Raw genomic sequence first — 22,951 nt, 5'->3', positions numbered from 1 at the left:
CTTTTACATTTTAAAAATTACAAAAAAATAAATGGACCAATAAAAAAGTTTGTGTGCTCAGGTAAATTTGGCCAAGGGTTCGGACCTTAGTTAGCCTGTTAAGGTTATAGCTTCTTCTTCTTCTTCTTCCTATTATTATTATTATTATTAATAATAATAATAATGATAATAATGTATATTTATATAGCACCAACAGATTCCACAGCACTTTACAATTAAGTGGGGGCTTGTACAGACAAAAACAAAGCAAAGTAGCACATAGTTCAGCAGGAACCTGCTTGCAAGCTTACAATCTATGGCTTGTTCACTATCATTGTTAGGAAAGACAAGGTGATGCACATTTCACAGTTTATAGAAATTCAGCCTCCTCTAACTTTGTACCAAAAAAACAGCAGCCATAGGTTCTTTTAAGCAGCTGCCTAGCACTCTAAAAATGAAAATGGTGGAGGCCCACATAGTGAAAGAAGGCTATAAGAAGATAGCAAAGTGTTTTAAATTTGACCTTTCCTCAGTTGAAAATGTATGTGTAGATATAAACGTTCTATAGATGTAGACTGTTTATATCTATAATATAAAAGATTATAACAGGATAATTATAAAGGACAAAGAAAAGGCTGAGATATTAAACAGGATCAATGAACAAAGCGAAAATCAAAGTCCCCCAATGTAACTAATCTAACACAAGAAGAAGTACGCCTGTGTCTGAGTAAATTAACATAGACAAATCCCCCAGGCCAGATGGCATTCATCCACGAACATTGAGGGAATTGAGGTTAGTAATTGATAGACCACTGTATCTTATTTTATCTTGGATGATGTGGTATTGATATTTAAGAAATGTAAGAGGGTGGATCCAGGCAACTACTGTCTGGTAAGTCTGACATCAGTGGTGTGCGAGGTTTTTTAGGGCATTTTAACCCTAGAATGCATACCTGGGGCCTCGCAGGCCTGCTAGGTTACTTGCTTTCTATGGTAGATTTCTATGGTTGCGCATTCTAGGGTTAAGAGAAGACATGCAATGATATATTATATTAGAGAGAATAATATAATAACTGATAACCATCGAGGATTCATGAAAGATAAGTAGTGTCTAACCAACATGTTCAGTTTCTGTGAGGAGGTAAGTGCAAATCTGGATATTGGTAATGCAGCTGATGTGATTTATTTAGACTTTGCAAAGGCATTTGATACTGTGCTACATAACAGTCTTATACTGAAGGTGCTTAAGGTGCTCCTTTTTCTATAGTTTACTGGTTCGGTGGCTGACTCCCACCATGTCATGCACGCCTGGTTTGGTTTGAAAATTCCTTCTGCTTCTATCAAAATTATATATTGGTGGCTATTCACATTCAACCACCTCCCCCTTGTCTACAGGCTTTGTTAATTAAGCACCTTATACTTGGACCTGTTCCGCCATGCATGGCATTGTGGGAGTCAGCTACAGGACCAGTAAACTACAGAAATGGGAGCACCTTAAGCACCTTATACTTGGACCTATTCCACCTTCATTCATAGACCCTGGTCTCGCACTGTGAGGGCCAGTTCTGACATTGTCCCGGTGTATGTGGCGTTCGCTGCACATGCTGGGACCTGGATTGCCTTCCTTCGCAGTTGCCTTTCCTTGAAAACGTGGAAGCGGTTTCTGAAATGTTACAGGTATATGTGTTGCTTCAATATGGTTCTGCTTTTAATGAATTTAGGAGACAGCATGGCACAATGTAAATATTAAATATAGAGTAGGACCCCTCTATTGAGATTTGCCGTGACGTGGCAGGGGTGGCTCAAAAAATTGATCAATTATTTGCTAAAAGTCTCATTTTGCATTATAGTACAGTTGGAATAATATGTGAATTTTCACTTTTAATTGTTTGCATGCCATTCTCAAGCAGTGCTGTCTCCCCCCTTTTATGAGCATTGTCAACGTATTTTGATTTTGCAATGGGGCTCATTCTTTTCTATGTGCTACAGACTTTGAGGGTATGATATTGGCAGCTAAACTGTTAAAAACAATTACAATTCGACCTGTGTTTGAAAGTATTAATTTTTTAACGACAATTGATTTTATGAGTTGGTACAGAGGTGAGAAAGATTCAGAGATAGTTACTTGTTGTGTGGTTTCCTGCTAACTTACTCAGATCAACACCCGCAAATCACTCAAAGAACTGAAACTTCATAATAAGTATATTTCAGATGCCGAGAAACCAGAGTTCATTCTACACTTGACATTGCTTCTTTGACCCAAAACTAGAAATTATGTGTAATTTTATCTTTTACACCTCAATCTTTTGCTCCTGCTATGTGTGAGAAGCTTCAAACAATGCTGCGCATCAGTTCTTCTGAACCCTTTATCTTCCATCATGAGGATATCTTTACTGAAGCTACTCACAGCTTTTGTGTCTTCTCAAACCATCAAGTAAACCATTGCACAGTAAAGGTCCAGTCACACTAAGCAACTTACCAGCGATCCCAACAACGATAGGGATCGCTGGTAAGTTGCTAGGAGGTTGCTGGTGAGATGTCACACTGCGACGCTCCAGCGATCCCACCAGCAACCTGACCTGGCAGGGATCGCTGGAGCGTCGCTACACGAGTTGCTGGTGAGCTCACCAGCAACCAGTGTCCCAGCCCCCCGCGCCGCGTGGAAGATGCTGCGCTTGGTAACTAAGGTAAATATCGGGTAACCAACCCGATATTTACCTTGGTTACCAGCGCACGGAGCTACACGTGCACAGAGCAGGGAGCAGCGCACACTGAGCGCTGGCTCCCTGCTCTCCTAGTTACAGCACACATCGGGTTAATTACCCGATGTGTGCTGCAGCTACATGTGCACAGAGCAGGGAGCAGCGCACAATGCTTAGCGCTGGCTCCTTGCTCTCCTAGTTACAGCACACATCGGGTTAATTACCCGATGTGTGCTGCAGCTACATGTGCACAGAGCAGGGAGCAGCGCACAATGCTTAGCGCTGGCTCCTTGCTCTCCTAGCTACAGCACACATCGGGTTAATTAACCCGATGTGTCCTGCAGCTACATGTGCACAGAGCAGGAGCCGGCACTGACAGTGAGAGCGGCGGAGGCTGGTAACAAAGGTAAATATCGGGTAACCAAGGACAGGGCTTCTTGGTTACCCGATGTTTACATTGGTTACCAGCCTCTGCAGAAGCCGGCTCCTGCTGCCTGCACATTTAGTTGTTGCTGTCTTGCTGTCACACACAGCGATCTGTGCTTCACAGCAGGACAGCAACAACTAAAAAATGGTCCAGGACATTCAGCAACAACCAACGACCTCACAGCAGGGGCCAGGTTGTTGCTGGATGTCACACACAGCAACATCGCTAGCAACGTCACAAAAGTTGTTCGTTAGCAGCGATGTTGCTAGCGATGTTGCTTAGTGTGACGGGGCCTTTATACGAAGGTTTGATAAAAATCTGATTAATGCAGCAGAAGAAACAACATGGCATAATAATGTCATGACCCGTGTGCCTGTTATACTTCATCCGCTCAGTGCCAATTTGATTAGTTTGGGACAGAACGGTCACAAGGGAAGAAGCCCCAAAAATTTTAAGGGCTTTCCCTATGTATCATTTTAGATGAAGCAAAAATTTCCAGAATGCCACACAGTACCCCATAATGTGACAATGAGTGCCCACACAATCCCACAATGCAAAGGCCCACATTATAGATCAGACAAAGGAAGCCATTGACATAGGGACTTCTTCTAGGGCTCTTGGCTGAAAGTGGGCATGAAAGGTAGGAGTGAGGCAAGGTTGGGGCTTAAATGTCCCCTGAAATGCTTGTAACTATACACCTAGATACCTCTAGTTCCTGCATTGAAGATAAGACACTTTGATATAAAGTAGTCCGTGTACAGCTTGTATAACACTGTAAATTTGGTTTGCCTTCTAAATAGCTCAACACACAGCCATTAATGTCAAAACCACTGCCAATAAAAGTGAGTACACCCCTAAGGGAAATTTGGTGATCACAAATTATTCTTTCTTTGAGGTAAAACATTTTTTTAAAACAGTCAGCGAAATGTTTTACTTCACAAATAGAATTAGGTGTGATTCAGTGCTGTAATACCTGTATACTCTTTTTTGCATCCTCCCCGGCCCAGGAGCTGTGGTCTAATCAGACCATGTTCATATGTTAATGTATGGTAAGACATGTCCATTACATAGCACATAACAGGGACATATATAACATTATCTCAGCACAGGAACCTTTTTTTTTTTAAACACATCCAATTTTGGAAATTATTATTATTCCAAGATATACTAATTAAAATAAACTTTAATTTTAAATGCTTTACAAACTAGGACGTACTTAGAAGTCCTAGGTCGCCTCCCTCCCTTTAAAGTGAACCCTTCAGGTGCAATTTGCACTCAGAGCCACTAGCAGTCCTGGGTGCCTATTGCTAATCCCAGCCTAACCGTCCCTGTATACACTAGCATAGATAAAGAGATCTTTAGAAAAAGTATTTGTAAAGATTGTTTCTTATATGCTCATGAGGCCAGGGACTAGTCGCAAGGGTGTTACTTTCCTTGGCTGATTGGCCCACATAGCATGTTAGCACCCTGTACCCTGTGGGCGTACCAACATGCTAATGAACGCGAAGCGATGCCACACATACATCACTCTTGATGGTGGCCGGCGGAAGATGGATGATCCGGAATCCCCGGGAATTCCGGTCATGTGCACTGTACCTCACTGAAGTCAGGAAGCTTACACCCGGCATCAGTTTAGTGTGCAGGGTGGGAAGTACCGGGGACTCATGTCCAGTGCGCATCTGTGACGCCCTGGCCTATCAGGTCGTCACAGGGTATTATGCAACCTGCCCTTCTGCACAGTATCCACTCCTCCTTGGTTATGGATCCTGGTAATTTGATATTGCTAACAGCTTAGCCAGTAAAAATCCTAGAAACACTTGACACTGAACCCACCAGCCATACCATTGAGGGGCCTGAAGGAAATAGGGCCGACCATATGGGGGTTGGTAGGGAAAAGTAAAAAAGTGAAAGAAGTCGTGTGGTGACTCTCAAGAGGAGAGGTCACAGGTTAGGAGCTGGGCTCCTGGAGTCTACTAGGTGGCAGACGTTGGTCTGGGCCTGGTAGGAGCTGGAACCCTGGTCGCAGAGGATCGCGTCAAGGGGCACGGTCTGCCGAGGAGGGCAGCCAGCGGCCTTGAGCCATCACCGGGCCGGGGCCAGGACACGACGTGGTACGTGGACCATAGGCCGGAAAGTAGCTTCACGCGTCCTGGTAATTTACCCAATGGGGGTGAAGACTTCAAGATCCATCCCCAACCCGCTCCAAAATCGGGGTACTAGCGCACCGATGGGATAGGACTTTCCCAAATACAGTCAAAAGAATTCCTACAAGTGAACCCTGAGAGCAAGCTCACTCCGTTAGCCATACGGGTGAGCGGGATCCGAAAAGTTTTAAGCTCAAGGGTCCAATTAGTGAGAAGGTGCCACAGAAAAGGCTACAGGCTAACAGCAACACCAAGGGCACGGATCCCAGCATGCTCCATCCAAGCTGCAGTGGTGCTCAGAATTCTGGTTTACCAGCTGTCGGTGTCATTATTCCTGGACTGAATGAGTACACTGAAAAGCTCTTTTCCTCTGCCCAGCGGCACACCAATCACTATTTCCCCAACGGGCCCTGGGGCACAAACCCCCTACCCACGGAGGGGTTAAACATCCTGCTGCCACACCATCACCACCGGGCTCCCCCAACAGCAGCGATGGTTTCCTACATTACCATGCACCGTGGGTGGCATCATAAACTTTCTAAACTTCCCCTGTATATACATGCCCCCACTCTTCTTCTTAATTCGAGTGTCCGCGCGGCTCTTGGACCAGGGGGAGATAAAAACGAAAATGAAAAACGGAAAATTGTCCATCAGTGATGGGGTTAACTTTGTTAATTTTAAAACCCCTTTAATATAAAGTGTGATCAGTCATTTAATGAAGGAACTTATGGAGAGATAGGATTTATCAGGTGACTATTTTTATTATATTATTTGCTACTAAGCTAGGGACATTTTTGTAAGGAATATCCAGCACCATCAAAGGTGATTAAAATCCAAGCAATTTTCTTTTACAACCCCCTTTGTCAGTGACTATTCTATTTTGGAGCCAGTTTATTCGGTACATGAACAGTTCCTCTTTTTAAATGTGTTTTCTTACATTGTGGCCACGTATTATTCTGTTCACCACTCGATCATATGAGTTTAGGAACATTCAAATCTAAATCTTGTTTTTCTGATAAAATCACTGAAGCATGAGCCTATGAGCCCACACACAAGAATTTTTATTATGGGACAAGGGTGAAGAAAAGATCTAGAACATATGAACGCTGAGTAACAATTGGTTTGACACCTAGGACATCAGGGAGAGCAGTTGACACAGCTTTTGGGGAGAAATAATCCGGTACATAGAGGAGTTGCGAATTTGGTCTGATATCCAACAATTACTAATGTGACAAATAGCTGATGTCTATGAGCAGAGCAACTATTGTATTGTAGATGTTTTTTTGGGCTTAGATGCCCACATTAGAAGTATGAGTGCCCATAAAAATACAGTAAGTTCTCTTAAGTCCTACTAACTTAATTGAAGCAACTACAGACTAAAGGGTGCTTTACACGCTGTGGCATCGCTAGCGATAGCTAACGATGTCGTGCGCAATAGCACCCGCCCCCGTCGTTCGTGCAACATTTGGTGATCGCTGCCTTCGCGAACATTATTGCTACGGCAGCGTCACATGCACATACCTTTTCAGCGACGTCTCTGTGACCGCCGAACAATCCCTCCTTCAAGGGGGAGGTGCATTCGGCGTCATAGCGACGTCACTGCGGCGTCACTAAGCGGCCGCCCAATAGCAGAGGAGGGGCGGAGATGAGCGGCCGGAACATGCCTCCCACCTCCTTCCTTCCTCATTGCCGGTGGACGCAGGTAAGGAGATGTTTGTCATTCCTGCGGTGTCACACATAGCGATGTGTGACGCCGCAGGAACGACGAACAACCAGCGGCATGCACCACCAACGATATTATGAAAAGGAGCGACGTGTCAACGATCAACGATTTTTGACGTTTTTGTAATCGTTGATCGTCGCTCCTTGGTGTCACGCGCTGCGATGTTGCTAACAGCGCCGGATGTGCGTCACTAACGACGTGACCCCGACGATATATCGTTAGCGATGTCGCAGCGTGTAAAGCACCCTTAAAACTGGTTTCGAACATTCGACAATCACAGTCCAGTTTTTGGTCTGAGATATTTATATTTGTTGCTTTTGGAGCATAGTTTGTGAAATCTCTGCTTCAAAACCAACTGAGCATTTCTTCAGAGTCTGATTCTCCAAGGAGATATGAGGGACACTTCAAGGGGATATAATAAAGGAGTTACCAAGCTTGATGCCAATGAGACACTGACCTCATTGTGTGAAACGTTCTGATAACTGATATTACTGAAATGACTGAAAGCTTTAGGAATTATTGTCTTTGTAGAAATATTGCAGTCACTGTGTATTGTGTTCTTGTGGTTTTTTTATGTTTTATCCATAATATGGTGTTCACTTCATTTTGCCTGTAATACAGGTGTTTTTTTAGACCCTTTTGTTGGCGTACTTTCAATGTTGACCATCCATAGAGTCTACATAGGGGTATTGTTATTGTGTAGTATTTTTATCATTTGATGTTGCTAATAATAATAATAATTTTCTTTACATTGTTAGTATTTATAACTGATGAAGAATTTTATTTTTACCTTTTGGTTACCCCCATTTCTACATAGGTTATAAATTTAAGAGAAGGATCCTCATTCCCCTTGGTATGTGAAGAATAGTAAAATATTTTTGTTCGGATTATGCTTGCCGAATACCGAGTACTATTTCAGGATTTGTCATGAAAAACAAACCTAAATGTCACACTGCACTAGGAAGATACTGAAGTTACCAGCAATGTAACTTCACAGTGCAGTTAGCAATCGAACCAGCAGAGGGCAGCAGATTAGTCATCACACTGAGTCAGCAGCAGGAGTTCAACACAGTTCATAGGGATATGCAAGTTGTGGTCAGGTAACAGCCGAGGTTCAGAAGCCGAGAGGTTACGGATACAGCCGAAGGGAGAGGCAAGACCGGAGTAGGTAACAAGGATACAGGTCAGATGCCGGGAAGTCCAAGTACAGACAAAAGAGGAGGGCTAGCAGGTCGGAACTGGGATAAGACAGACAGGGATGAATAGTAAGGAACCGAGACGGGAGGATGAACAAGGGGAGACACGAGTCCGAACTAGGTAGCAGGGAGGGCAGGACAGGTTACCAGCGTCCGCCGCTCCCACGCTGTCAGTGCCGGCTCCCTGCACACATAGCTAGACTACACATCGGGTAATTAACCTGATATGTACTCTGGCTAGGAGTGCAGGAAGGCAGCGCTAAGCGGTGTACGCTGGTAACCAAGGTAAATATCGGGTTGGTTATCCAATATTAACCTTACTTACCATGCGCAGCATCGCTTCCACGCGTCGCTGCTGGCTGGGGGCTGGTCACTGGTGAGATCTGCCTGTTTGACAGCTCACCAGCAACCCGTGTAGCGACGCTCCAGCGATCCCTGCCAGGTCAGGTTGCTGGTGGGATCGCTGGAGCATCGCTTAGTGTGACAGTACCTTAATGCAAGTCAATGGAGAACCTGGGCATTTTCCAGAAATCCTCAAGAAAAATACTGGAGTTCCTCATTGACTTGCATTGCTTAGTTATTCATGATGAATACTGAAATAGTACTCTGTATTCGGTACGAATAAGCCGAACCTGAATCGTTAACTTTTTGCCCATCTCTAGGATGAATTATGTGTTAATAGTGTTAATAGGCCGAGCCGCTCGGATCCGGAGCCGCAGTGGCTTGAGGGGTCTCCGGACCCAGGGGTTCGCGTGGACACTCGAATTCAAAAGAAAGGGGAGTAGGTATGTACAAGGGATGTGTAAGTTCGTAACGCCACCCACGGTACGTGGTAATGTAGGAGACCACCGCTACTGTTGGGGAGCCCGGTGATGATGGTGTAGCAGCAGGATGTTTAACCCCTCCGTGGGTAGGGGGTTTCTGCCCCGTGGCCCATTGGATGTTGGTGAGGGGGTGCCGTTGGGTAGAGGAAAAGGGGATTTTCAACGTACTCACTCAGTCCAAGAATACTAACTCCGACAGCTTGTAAACCAGAATTCTGAGCACTGCTGCAGCATGGAGGGAGCACGCGTGGATCCGTGCCCTTGGTGTTGCTGTTAGCCTGTGTCCCTTTCCTTGGCACCTTCTCACTAGTTGGACCCTCAAGCTTGAAACTTTTTGGGCCCTGCTCCCCCGTATGGCTAACGGAGTGAGCTTGCTCTCAGGGTTCACTTGTAGGATTTCTTTCGACTGTATTTGGGAAAGTCCTATCCCATCGGTGCACTAGTACCCTGATTTTGGAGCGGATTGGGGATGAATCTTGAAGTCTTAACCCCCTTCGGGTAAATTACCGGGACACGTGAAGCTACTTCCTGGCCTAGGGTCCACGTACTCCGTCGTGCCCTGGCCCCTGCCTGGTGATGGCTCAAGGCCGCCAGCTGCCCTACTCGGCAGTCCGTGTCCCTTGACGCGATCCCCTGCGACCGGGGTTCCAGCTCTTACCAGGCCCAGACCAACGTCTGCCACCTAGTAAACTTCAGGAGCCCTGCTCTGGACAGGTGACCTCTCCCTCTCAGAGAGACACCTTCCACCTCCTCCTCCTTTCACTCCTGTTTCACTTCTCTGTCACTTTCTCACTTTCCCTTACCAACCCCCATGTGGGCGGCCCTATTCTCTTCAGGCCCCCCAATGGTATGTCTGGTGAGTTCGGTGCAAAGTGTTCCTAGGATTTTGACTGGCTAAGCTGTTAGCAACACCAAAGGACCAGGATCCGTAACCAAGGAAGGTGGATACTGTGCAGAAGGGCAGATTGCACAATACCTTGTGATGACCTGATAGGCCAGGGCGTCACATTAATATCTACAATATCTGTATAAACATTATAAGATTGTTTATACATGTCCGCCTGAAATGTAAAATGCTGCTGAATATGTTGGTGGTATAGAAATAAAAATTATTATTAAAAATAATTGTATCTTTACAACTTGCATAATAGCCTCATGTAGTGCCATAACACAGTAGTGTCGGTGCAATGTCAGACTGCACATTTTATAAAGGCAATCTGTGGTCTGTTGGTGCATTTACTGAGTAACTAATAGTAAGGCTAAGGAGAAATTCAGACATTGGTGAGACATGGTCCATGCAAAGACCGCGATGAACAGATTGCACCCTTATGTCAATGTCACAGCAGGTTCTAAATGTTATAACCGCCTTTTTTAGTTCCTGCTGACTATGGTTTATTTTGGAAGCTGCATCATCAACAAACTGAACTAGGTCAAAGATGGGCTTCAGGTTAGTTATTTTTGGCAAACTGTGAAAGTCAGAGCAGTTGGACTCCTTGTTTGTAGTTGTTCGCTTATTTGTGTGAGATCACGGGGCTAGTGACTTGGAAAAAACACTCCTGTGATAAAACAAACAGGGAAATGTATTCCCATATACAAACAAGCAGCTGAAAGTCCCTTTTGTGTCTCCAATATATTCACTTATGCTGCCTCCCCTGGCCAGGAACTAGTATGAAGAACCATAGACTACAGCAGCTCTTCATGGTTGGACATAGCAAATAACACAGTACATAGAGGGGGCACATTTATTTATTAAGATTATCTCAGCACAGGAACGTTTTTTTGTTAACATTTATAATTGTGGACCTTTTCAATATTGCAATAAATATTGATGAAAGGGAACCTGTCACCAGATTTGTCCCTTATAAACGGCAAGAACACCAGTAAGCTCTTATATACAATATTCTAGAATACTGTATATAAGAGCCCAGCCTACTCTGTATAACATAAAAAACACCTTTATTATACTCACCTAGGGGTCAGTCTAGTCCGATGGGCATTGCTGGTCTTTGTCCGGTGCCTGTTTTCTTCCTTCCATCACTGTTTTCCTTCCCAGCACTGTGTGGATGACACGTCCTACGTCATCCACCCAGCGGCCTCTATTGCAGCTCTGCACACGTGCACTTCTCTCTGCCCTGCTGAGGGTAGATCAAAGTACTGTAATGTGCAGGGATGGGGAAAGGTTAAAGACCGCCCGTGCATGTGCACTACAATACATTGATCTGCCCTCACTAGGGCAGAGTGCAGGAGGGCAATGGAGGCCTCTGTCTTGATTACATAGGTCGTGTCATCCACACAGAGCTGGGAAGGAGGATGGTGATGGAAGGAAGAGAGCAGGCGCCGGCCTGAGACCACCCATCGGACCGGACTGCCCCTCAGGTGAGTATAATAAAGATCTTTTTTATGTTATACAGAGTGGTCTGCTCTCTTATATACAATATTCTAGAATGCTGTATATAAGGGCTTACTGATGGTGGCCATAGTTTGTAAGGGACAAATCTGGTGACAGTTTCTTTTTAAAATGTACCCTGTTTGTGGGACAACCCCTTATGTAGGCATTTCATGTTATTACACTGTCCCTTTAAATTCTGAAAATAGTCACCTTGGAGTAGGGAACCTTTGTTACAGAACCGAAAACCTATGAAGTGGCAAAAAGTATGTAAACAATGGAGAAAACAGTAAATCAAGTAAAATGAGGTACAGATTATTAAAGAGAAAACACAAGATATTCTTTTATGGGTTTAATTAAGGATCAGTGGTAAAAATGACAGGTTCTACTGAGTCATCAGTTTTCTTATACTTTACTGAAAACCAAATGTAGAATTGTTATTTTGATATTTTACGTTGGGGCAGTGTTCAGCTTCTAAGCTCTTACATTTATGAACACATTGGAAGCTCCAAAACTACTGCATTATTCTAATATCTAAGAATCTCTGAAAATAAATATTCACTTTATTCAGAGGTAGATGTGACCACTGCTCTGTGCTGCCATCTAAAAATGCACTGATAATTACAAGACAGCTCTACTGGCTCACAAAGCCATCGATTCAGCTCAATGCCAGACTGGTGCATAAAGTAACTTGTGTTGCAGTTTGTTGAGTTTCTAGATGTATAATAATGATTAAACTTTTCGGGGGACATATATTGCATAATGTAAACATTTTAAAAAATGTGCTTAATATTTATAGGGAGTCTGTCATCTCAAACCAACAATATAAAATGAGCACATAGCCTTTCAATGGATATAACCACTATAAAAATTGCACTTTTACTGTTCTAATCGCTATCTTTGTAATGCATCAACTGAAGTTTAATCATATAATCCAATTGGGGTTCTTGATGAACCCTTGGTGTGGCCCAGACACTTAATGTACTGTATCGCACACTGGTTTCGCACGACCCCGACTCCTTCATTGGTAATTAACAGCACTGGCTTGCCAAAGTTTTCTCTGCAAACAGTGCTCACTTCAGGCAAACCAGTGCTGTCAGTCCCCAAAGAGGGAGGCGGGGGCATGCAAAATCAGTGGGCAGAACGATGTACTGAGCATCTTGGCCACACCTAGGGTGCATCCAGCTCCCCAATTAAAATTTGTGACTAAACTTCAATTCCTGTAAAATGAAGGTAGCAATTAAAATACTAAATGTTTGATTTTTACAAGGACTATATTCCTTACAAAACTACATGCTAAGATTACCCTGTCAGTTTTTTTGAGATGCCAGGCTCCCTTAAAAGCAGCAATGTCCTCGGATTCCACCAAACAAATTGTATATATAAATAGATTTGTTTTAGAAACTAGTGTAGTTACTTTGACAATCCATGTCAGAATGGGTGTATAATCATTTTTGAAAGATGAAACTCACTCTCCCCCAACTTAACCTAACTGACAGCTCCACAGTGTCCCTCCTCCCTGCTGTAATCTCACGCTGCTCAGTACAAGCTGCAGCTGACTCTGATTCTGAGTGTGCAAAGACTAAACACACTTGGATTTGAGCTTTTTTTTTAGATTGACTCATAAAATGCTCATTTTACATCTACTTTTATAGCCATTCTTACATGGATTTCCAAAGTAAATATACCATTCTCAACAGGTATAAAATACCTATTTAATAACGTATGTGGTTTACTTTTCTAATTTAATCTACTGACAGGTCGGCTTCTTCATAAATACATTATTCCTGCTTACAATGTTTCCTTGTAACAAACAAAGAAATAGCACCACTATCTCTGGAATAGTTTTTCTATATTTTTGGCTACTGATCCTCCAGCTACTTATAAATCTTAGTAGCTTGATGATGTCCTGAAATGTGTTTTGAACATTTTAAGCAGTGGTTTCTTAAATAGAAGAAAGAGCAGGATAAAAGCCACCAGCAAAGTCAAACAAACCGGAAGAGAAAGTACCAGTGATAGCAAAGTGCCTCCATTTCTCCATTGGCAACTATGAATAACAGACTCAGGCAGGTCCTGCACAAACATGTAGTTATTGGTGAAATTACATGTGATCCGCTGGAGATCGGGGATGTTAATACTCTTGGATGTGGTAAGTGTCTCAAACCAGCTTAACTGACAGCAATCAAATGAGTTTCCACTTAAGTAAATAGTACTGAGGCTCCTTACGAGAGGTTGGTAAGAGCTGGATACCGGTATTGACGTTAGTTTGTTTTCATGGACATCCAAAAACTGAAGAGTAAGATCCATTAATGACATGGGGAATGTAGTGAGGTTATTTTCTGATATATCAAGAGAAGTCAAGCTCTTGAACTCAGAGAAGTCAATGTTGCTGACAAAGTGTAAGCTATTTCGTAGAGAAAGAAACTTTAGCAATTTGATGGTGTCTTGCAAAAAGTCAAGGCTCTCAAGCTGGTTGTATGAAATATCAAGATGTGTTAATGTAGTTCCATGGAAATTAAATTGCTTGTCCAGTTTTAACCCACATCCTGACAAGCGAAGGTGCCGCAGAGATGGTATATTCCTAAGGTCCACACAATTTGGAAAAACAACCATGTTGGGTGAAGGAGAACATAGGGAAATAGGGTTGTGGCTCAGATCCAGGGTGCTAAGACTGTTCATGGTGCTGAAAATCTGGCCGGGCAGCTCCTGTAGTTCATTCTGGCTAAGGTTGAAATAGCTTAGCTGGTCAAGGCTGGATCTGCTGTCTTCTAAGCTTAGCCTTGACAGTCTATTATTACTAAGATCCAGAAAATTAAGACGACTTGTAATCTGTATACTCGATAAATCAAATGTTTCTAAGCAGTTCCAGTTCAGTTTCAAATAAGACATAGATGACATTGCAGCAAGAAAGTAATCGGGCAAGTAATCAAATTGGTTTCTGCTAAAATCCACAACATTTAATGCAGATAGGTCACTTAAGATATAATCCCCCCACAGGTAAACAGTGGTGATATTTGACCCGTTATTTTTGAGAATGAGAAAATCCGCAGAGGAAGAATATTCATCAAAATGTTTGCTATAAAACCTCATTTTGTTGTCAGACAGCAGCAATGTGTGTAAATGATGGCTCTTTGGCAAAAATGGAAAAAATAATAATTGGTTGTGAGAAATGTCTAATTTTTGCAGCTGGAAGTCAACATCAACTTCCCGTGAGAAGAACCATTCGATATGGTTGTAGCTGAGATTGAGCATTTGTAGCTGCGCCAGACTAAAGTCTACAATACATGGCAGCAGGTTGAAAGCAAGGTTCAGAGTCTTCAGATTCAAAAGACTGTCAAATGTCCCTATTTCAATGTCGTAAATGTAATTCCACTGAATGCTCAAGTCTTTTAAGTTCTTCAAACCTTCAAAGGAAAACCTATCTAGACGCATGATGACATTGTGGTCCAAGTTTAGATATTCCAAGGATGTCAAATTCGAAAGAAGCATGGTTACCATATCCTCATTAAGAGCATTTTTAGAAAGATCCAACCACCTAAGAGATAAAGCAGAACTCAAACTCAAAGATACCAAGGTATGTTTATTGGAAATAGTGTTGTCCTGTAGTGAAAGTGACTCCAGCTTTGAAGTGTGCGCAAAAGCATTCAAGTCTATACGACCCAAAGTGTTTGATTTTAAGCTCAAATTGATAAGATTAGGATATCTCTGCAAAGTATCTTCATCTATACTTTTCACATTGTTGTGGTCTACAAGAAGTTCTTGTAAATCCGATGGGAGGTCTTGAGGAATTGAAGTGAGCTGTAAATATCTACAATCTGCTGCTTTGGAAACCTAAAGAAGAGTCAAGATGTTATATCGTGTATATATGAAAACAAAAGAATAAATTATAGAGTAATGATAGCCTTACACATGACAAATGTCATTAGTGGTGACTGATACTGTTTAAAAGTTTGCACACACCTGTTCTTGAATTGGTTTTCCTTGTTCTTATTAGAATGTGCACATTGCAAATTCAGAAACAAGGCAAAAAAATCATGAAGAGACATGTAAAAGCGAGAAGAAAAGAAACACATATGAAATAAACCAGAATATGTTTTATACCTTAGATTCCTGAATGTACCCACCTTTTACTCTGACCACAGGAATACACGCCCCCTTGGCATTCTCTCAAGCAGCTTCATCAGGTAGTTTGTAATGGATTCCAACAGTGTTTAAGATGTTTCCAGACGTGTTTCCTCTTCTTAGCGACTTTGCCTTCAAGCTGTGATCCAACTCATCCAAAACCATTTAACTGGGTTGAAGTTGGATTGTGGAGGACATCTCAACTGATGCGGCTCTGAATCCACCTTCTGCCTGGTCTTGTAGCTCTTACATACTGGCTTTTTTATGGTCTTTTTATGAAATTACATTGTTTATTTAAGTATTTATAGGATTGTTACAAATTTGTACCGTGCCTTTGGTTTCCTCTTGTTGCCATTTTTCTTGCTATGTTTTAATTATGTTATTAATAAAGATTTCATTATTTTATTGGTTGTTTGGGTGTTTTTCTATGTATCGGTTCTATATTTATATAATAGCCTATTTATTGATAGTTGGGGGGTATTTATTATATTTATATATGGTGATAGTTTTTTAACACACTATATTGTACCCTCCATCTTGGCATTAATCAGTCTACTCTTACATACTGTAGCCTGGAGATGTGTTTTGGATCACTGTGCTGTAGTAACACAAATGATGGTCCCTCTAAGTGCAAACCATAGCATCTTGTTGCAGAATGCTGTGGTAGCCATGATTGAAACATTTGCCTTGAATTTGGATTAAATCATCAACAGTATCACCAGCAAAGCACCGCCACACCATTACACTTTCCCCTTCTTGCTTCATGATGACACCACACACGTTAAAAACATCTGCTCCCCTTTTCTGTCTCTCACAAAGGCATGGTGATTGGTACCAAAAATTTAAGATTTTGACTTTCCAGACCTCAGTGCAGATTTTCACTAATGTAATGTCCATTCTTTATGTTGCTTGGCCCAACTAAGGCTAGTTTCACACTTGCGTTGGGCGAAATCCGCTGGGTCCGTTGCTGTGTCATTTTGACGCATCCGTTATTTTTTGTGGTGTCAACGGATGCAACGGATCCATTATTACACAGGAATCCGTTAGCTGATTCCTGTGAAATAACGGACCCGTTGCATCCGTTTGGCGTCCGTCTAACGGAATGCGTCGGCTCTGATTTTTTTCTTTTTTTTTCATTTTTTTCATTCTGGGCATGCTCAGTAGAAATTAGCGGAATCCAGCAGCGGATTCCGTTGTAAAGCACTTTGCAACGGAATCCGCTACCACAGGGAGCCATTATAAATTTTAAAGGAAGCAACGGGATCCGGTGGTCGGCGTCATTTTGACGCAAGCAAATAACGTTACATTCAGCGTTGCTTCCGCTCGGCGGAAGCAACGGAGCGTCTGCCAACAAAGCAGCGCAGGTACTTTTGGCACAATCCGTCATCAATGCAAGTCTATGGGAAACAGCGGAATCCGTTAACGGATTCCGCTGATTCCCAAGACAGCGGATTGCGCAAAAAAAAAAACGGAAGTGTGAAAGTACCCTAAGTGTCTTCTTGTTTTTGATTCTCAGTAATGGCTTATTTACAGCAATTTCTGTCTGGTACTTGATGTATGTGCATATTTATGTTAACTGTTACCTGAGGTGCTGTTAATTTGCAATTTCTGGTAACTCTAATGAACTTATCCTCTGCAACAGTTGTCATTCTTGGTTGTCATACCTGCATTTGAGGATACCTAAAAAGTTCTAGCAACTTTTTGGAGTCACTGGTCTTAATATCTTATAGTAAGGGACTGTTGTACCTTTTTACGTAGTTAGGTGGTTCTTACCATATACAGGCTTAGACCAGTTATGAAATAGGTCTCAGCATTGTATGAAGCTGTGTACTAACAGTATCACTCTAAAAATCACATTGATGATGGCAAACACTTTTTGAACCCAGGTGGTTACACAAATGAGATCTTGATGAGGCATAACTGTTCATTTGACGTCACTCCAGATGACTACCTGATGAAGCTGCCTGAGAGAATAACAAGGGTATATAAAGCAGACATGAGAGTAAAAGGAGGTACTTTGAGGAAACTAAGGTACGTAAGACATGATCTGGTTTGTTTCACACTTCTTACTTTTCTTCTTCTTTCCATATTTGTTCCTTTGTAGGTTTGCTGCCTTCAGTCTGATTCTATAATATGCACATTGTAAAAAAACAAAACAAGGAAAACCCTTTCATGAACACATGTGAACAAACTTTTGACCGATACTGTAGCTGCCAAGAAACTCAGGCACGTGAAAATTGGGATACTGTCAGACTATCCCCTTAAATGGGTGTTCCAATAATGAGATAAAAGGGCATCCCTGATCATTCAAATTGCAACCAATCCAAGTATACTGAAGATACAGTATTTAGCTCATATCGATACAACCTGCCACAAGAATAAAATTTGAAAGCAAAATTGTGATGTTTTTTTTTTTCTTTGAGGGGGGGGGTTACTGCAACTACAGTGCCTTGCGAAAGTATTCGGCCCCCTTGAATTTTTCAATCTTTTTCCACATTTCAGGCATCAAACATAAAGATAAAAATGTTATTGTTATGGCGAAGAATCAACAACAAGTGGGACAAAATTGTGAAGTTGAACGATATTTATTGCTTATTTTAAACTTTTGTAAAAAATAAAAAACTGAAAATTGGGGCGTGCAATATTATTTGGCCCCTTTACTTTCAGTGCAGCAAACTCACTCCCTCCAGAAGTTCATTGAGGATCTCTGAATGATCCAATGTTGTCCTAAATGACTGATGATGATAAATATAATCCACCTGTGTGTAATCGAGTCTCTGTATAAATGCACCTGCTCTGTGATAGTCTCAGTGTTCTGTTTAAAGCACAGAGAGCTTCATGAAGAAAAAGGAACACAACGGACAGGTCCGTGATACTGTTGTGGAGAAGTTTAAAGCCGGATTTGATTACAAAAAGATTTCCAAAACTTTAAACATTCCAAGAAGCACTGTGCAAGCGATCATATTGAAATGGAAGGAATATTATTCCACTGCAAATCTACCAAGACACGTCCGTCCCTCAAAAATTTCATCTCAAACAAGGAGAAGACTGATCAGAAATGCAGCCAAGAGACTCCCGATTACTCTGGATGAACTGCAGAGATCTACAGCTGAGGTGGGAGAGTCTGTCCATAGCACAACAATCAGTCGTACACTGCATAAATCTGGCCTTCATGGAAGAGTGGCAAGGAGTAAGCCATTTCTTAAAGGCATCCATAAAAAGTTTTGTTTAAAGTTTGCCACAAGCCACCTGGGAGACACACCAAACCTGTGGAAGAAGGTGCTCTGGTCAGATGAAACTAAAATCAAACTTTTTGGGCACAATGCCAAATGATATGTTTGGCGTAAAAGCAACACAGCTCATCACCCTGAACGCACCATCCCCACTGTCAAGCATGGTGGTGGCAGCATCATTGTTTGGGCCTGCTTTTCTTCAGCAGGGGCAGAGAAGATGGTTAAAACTGATGGGAAGATGGATGGATTGGCCATTCTTGAAGAAAACCTGTTGGAGTGTGCAAAAGACCTGAGACTGGGACGGAGATTTTTTTTTCAACAAGACAATGTCCAATACATAAAGCAAAATCTACAATGGAATGGTTCACAAATAAACATATCCAGGTGTTAGAATGACCAAGTCAAAGTCCAGACCTGAATCCAATCGAGAATCTGTGGAAAGAGCTGAAAACTGCTGTTCTCAAATGCTCTCCATCCAACCTCACTCAGCTCCAGCTATTTGCAAAGGAAGAATGGACAAGAATTTCAGTCTCTCGATGTGCAAAACTGATAGAGACATACCCCAAGCGACTTGCAGCTGTAATCGCAGCAAAAAGTGGCGCTACAAAGTATTAACTTAAAGGGGACGAATAATATTGCACGCCCCAATTTTCAGTTATTTATTTTCTATAAAAGTTTAAAATAAGCAATACATTTCGTTCAACTTCACAATTGTGTCCCACTTGTTGTTGATTCTTCACCATAAAATTTAAATTTTTTTATCTTTATGTTTGAAGCCTGAAATGTGGGAAAAGGTTTAAAAATTCAAAGGGGCCAAATACTTTCGCAAGGCACTGTATCATGAAAAAATGTAATAAGAAGCAATCAAAACATCATATCTTCCTTAAAATATCATTAAAAATGTTAGCAAGCCATGTAAACAACAATCCCTCACACAACTCGGCTGACTGAAAAATAAAACTGTTACAAGTACCAGTGTATGGTGACACAAGCAAACTGTTTTTAATGAATATCCAAAAAAAAGTCACCACTTAAAAAAAAATACAAGTTTAGTACTATTGTTATAACTGACATTGAAAATGTTGAAAAGTCATTTTTACAAACAATAAATAGCATAAAAGTAAAACCCCATAAGTTATTGTGGAATTGCAGGATTTTTTTTTTTGGGCAATTTTATTGCACTTGGAATATTATTAAATGCTGTCCAGCACTTCAAATAGGGAATAAATGTTATTATTCAAATTGAAACTGCTAAATCAAATGTACATATGTACATACATACATATATACTGTACATGCACACATACATACATGCATATATACTGTATATATATATATATACAGTTGAAACCAGACGTTTATATCCACTATCTATAAAGACATATATGCGTGTTTTTTCCCACTATCTGTCATGAAATCAGAATAATTCTTTTCCGTTTTAGGTCAATTAGGAACCAAAGTTATTTATATTTGTCAAATTCCAGAAAGAGAGAGTGTATTTGAAGGCATTTTTATTACTTTCTGCAAAGTCAAAAGTTTACATACACTAAGAGTACTATGCCTTTAAATAATATGGGACAGCCCATATGATGATGTCATGTCTTTGGAAGCTTCTGATAGGTTTATTGGTAATATCTGAGTTGATTAGCGACACACCTTTGGATGTGTTTTACTGCCCACCTGAAACACACTGCTTCTTTGTGTAGCATGACCTCACTGCTTCACCACCACCACAGCTGCTGCCTCACCACCGTGCGGAGCTGCCGCCTCATCACCGTGCGGAGCTGCAGCCTCACTACCGTGCAGAGCTGCCGCCTCACCACCGTGCAGAGCTGCAGCCTCACTACCGTGCGGAGCTGCCGCCTCACCACCGTGCGGAGCTGCCGCACAACCTACACCCCACCTACTGTCTCCTCACCAAAATCCTATAGAATGTAAGCTGACAAGGGCAGGGTCCTCTTCCCTCTGTACTAGTCTGTCTATTGTAACTTGTATATGTATTCTGTATGTAACCCCTTTCTCATGTACAGCACCATGGAATCAATGGTGCTCTATAAATAAATATTATTATTATTATTATTAATAATAATAATAATAATAATATCATAGGAAAGTCAGATGAAATCAGTCAAGATCTCAGGAAGAGAATTGTGGACTTACACAAGTCTGGTTCATCCTTGGGTTAAATTTCTAGATACTTGAAGGTGCCTCGTTCATCTGTACAAACAATTATACACAAGTACAAACAAGATGGGAATGTCCAGCCATTATACTGCTTAGGTAGGAGATGGGTTCTGTGTACCAGAGATGAAGGTGCTTTGGTCAGACCTGTGAATATCAACCCAAGAACAAAAGCAAAAGACCTTATGAAGATGCTGGTGGAAGCTGGTAAGATTGTGTCATTATCCACAGTGAAACGAGTAATGTATCAACATGGATTGAAAGGCCACTGCCAGAAAGAAGCCATTACTCCAAAAGAAATATAAAAAGCCAGATTCATGTTTGCAAATGCACAAAGGAACAAAGACCTTAATTTGTCCTGTGATCTGGCAAAACTAAAATTGAACAGTTTGGCCATATTGACCATTTACATTTAGAGGAAAAAGGGAGAAGTGTTGAAGCCTAAGAACACCATCCCAACTGAAATACTGGGGTGGCAGCACCATGTTGTGGGGTGGTTTCTGGGATTTCGCAAATATAAATATTGGTTCCTAATTGACCTAAAACAGGAAATGTTTATTCTGATTTCATGTCAGATAGTGAGAAAAATCTGCAAATTTGTCTTTTTAGCTAGTGTATGTAAATGTCTGGTTTCACCTGTAGATACCGTATGTAGTGGCTTCCTCGTATGGAGACATGTTACATTTCTCAAAAACATAATGAATATTGACTCTAAAATGGTCATTAAATGCACAGACTTTACACAGTTAGTGGATTGAGTTTAAGATATACTTACCAGCTGGCAGCCACTTGGCGAGAAACGTTTTGCTCCATGAGCAATATTCCTCCAGTGTAATACAATGGACATGTATGTCAATAAGCACCAAAAGGACACAATGGCCATATCATCAGTAGATGTCCTGCTGAAGCAAAAGCGGCAATTATGATTTCTATGGCATCACAGGTCAATCTCGTATATAGGACACACATACAGGGTCATATTCTGCTATCTCCTATACATGAGCAATAAAAACTAGTACAAACACCGGTGATTAAAACAAGTAACATTTTATATATATATATATATATATATATATATATATATAAAATGCATTTATGTGCATGTCTGTGTGTTTGTGTGTGTGTGTGTGTGTGTGTCTGTGTGTGTGTCTGTGTGTGTGTGTGTGTGTGTGTGTGTTTTGGAAGTACTTAGACAATGACACAAGTTTTGGTATTTTAGCTGATTACCAAAATATATTCAAGACTAATATGGCCTTATTGTGCAGACACTCAGCTTTAAATTAAGGGCATTCACATTCTAATTGGAATAAGAGTTTAGGAATTACAGCAGTTTTAAAAGTAGCTGCCTCTTTTTCAAGGAACCAAAGATAATTGCACATTTATCTGAAAAACTCTTTAATGGGCTGCATAGGCTATTCCCTTATTAATTCATCATCGGATAAGCAAGTGAAATGTCTGGAGCTGATTCCTGGTGTGAATTTTGCCTTTGGAACCTGCTGCTATGAACCCAAGACATGATGATTGCAGGATCATTTATATAGTGAAGATAAACCCCTTGACAATATCCACTCAAATGAAGAACAGTCTGCAGGAAATAGGTGTTTCACTATTTACGACTACCATAGAGAGAAAACTTCATGAAAGCAAATACAGAGGGTTCACCACAAAGTGCAAACCATAAATCAGCCTTAAAAAAAGAAAGACCAGATTAGACTTTGCAAAAATAAATCTAACAAAGCTGCTCAGTAATGGAAAAACATTGTATGGACAGATGAAACTATGATCAACCTATACCAGAATGATGGGAAGCAGAAAATATGAAGAAGGCTTGGAACGGCTCATGAGCCAAAGCACACCACATCCTCGGCAAAACATGGTGGAGGCAGTGTGATGGCCGGGCAAGCGTGGCTTCCAATGGCCCTGGGTCACTAGTGTAAATAGATGATATGACTGAAGACAGAAGCAGCCGGATGAATTTGTGACATACAGAGGGCTTTATGATCAGATTCAACCAAATGCAGTAAAGATATTTGG

The 22,951-nt window shown here is 41.5% G+C and overlaps 1 protein-coding gene across 2 annotated transcripts in view; it reads right to left on the bottom strand.

The window, feature by feature from the left end:
- Positions 1-11,526: 11,526 nt before the first annotated feature.
- Positions 11,527-22,951, bottom strand: part of NRROS (negative regulator of reactive oxygen species) — a 31,566-nt gene continuing 20,141 nt past the window's right edge. The window contains exons 2-3 of one of the 2 annotated variants that reach the window (XM_075338710.1): positions 21,693-21,819; positions 11,527-15,212 (exon numbers count right to left, since the gene is read on the bottom strand). In XM_075338710.1, coding sequence (XP_075194825.1) covers positions 13,272-15,212; positions 21,693-21,800 — 2,049 coding nt within the window. In that variant the 5' untranslated portion in view covers positions 21,801-21,819 and the 3' untranslated portion in view covers positions 11,527-13,271. The remainder of the gene's footprint in view (positions 15,213-21,692; positions 21,820-22,951) is intronic. The other variant, XM_075338709.1, reaches the window with a different exon arrangement.

Source organism: Anomaloglossus baeobatrachus, chromosome 3 (assembly GCF_048569485.1).
Source record: "Anomaloglossus baeobatrachus isolate aAnoBae1 chromosome 3, aAnoBae1.hap1, whole genome shotgun sequence".
Taxonomy (NCBI): Eukaryota; Metazoa; Chordata; class Amphibia; order Anura; family Aromobatidae; genus Anomaloglossus; species Anomaloglossus baeobatrachus.
The sequence above is the reverse complement of the archived record's forward strand: the minus strand, read 5'-3'. Positions and strand labels throughout refer to the sequence as shown.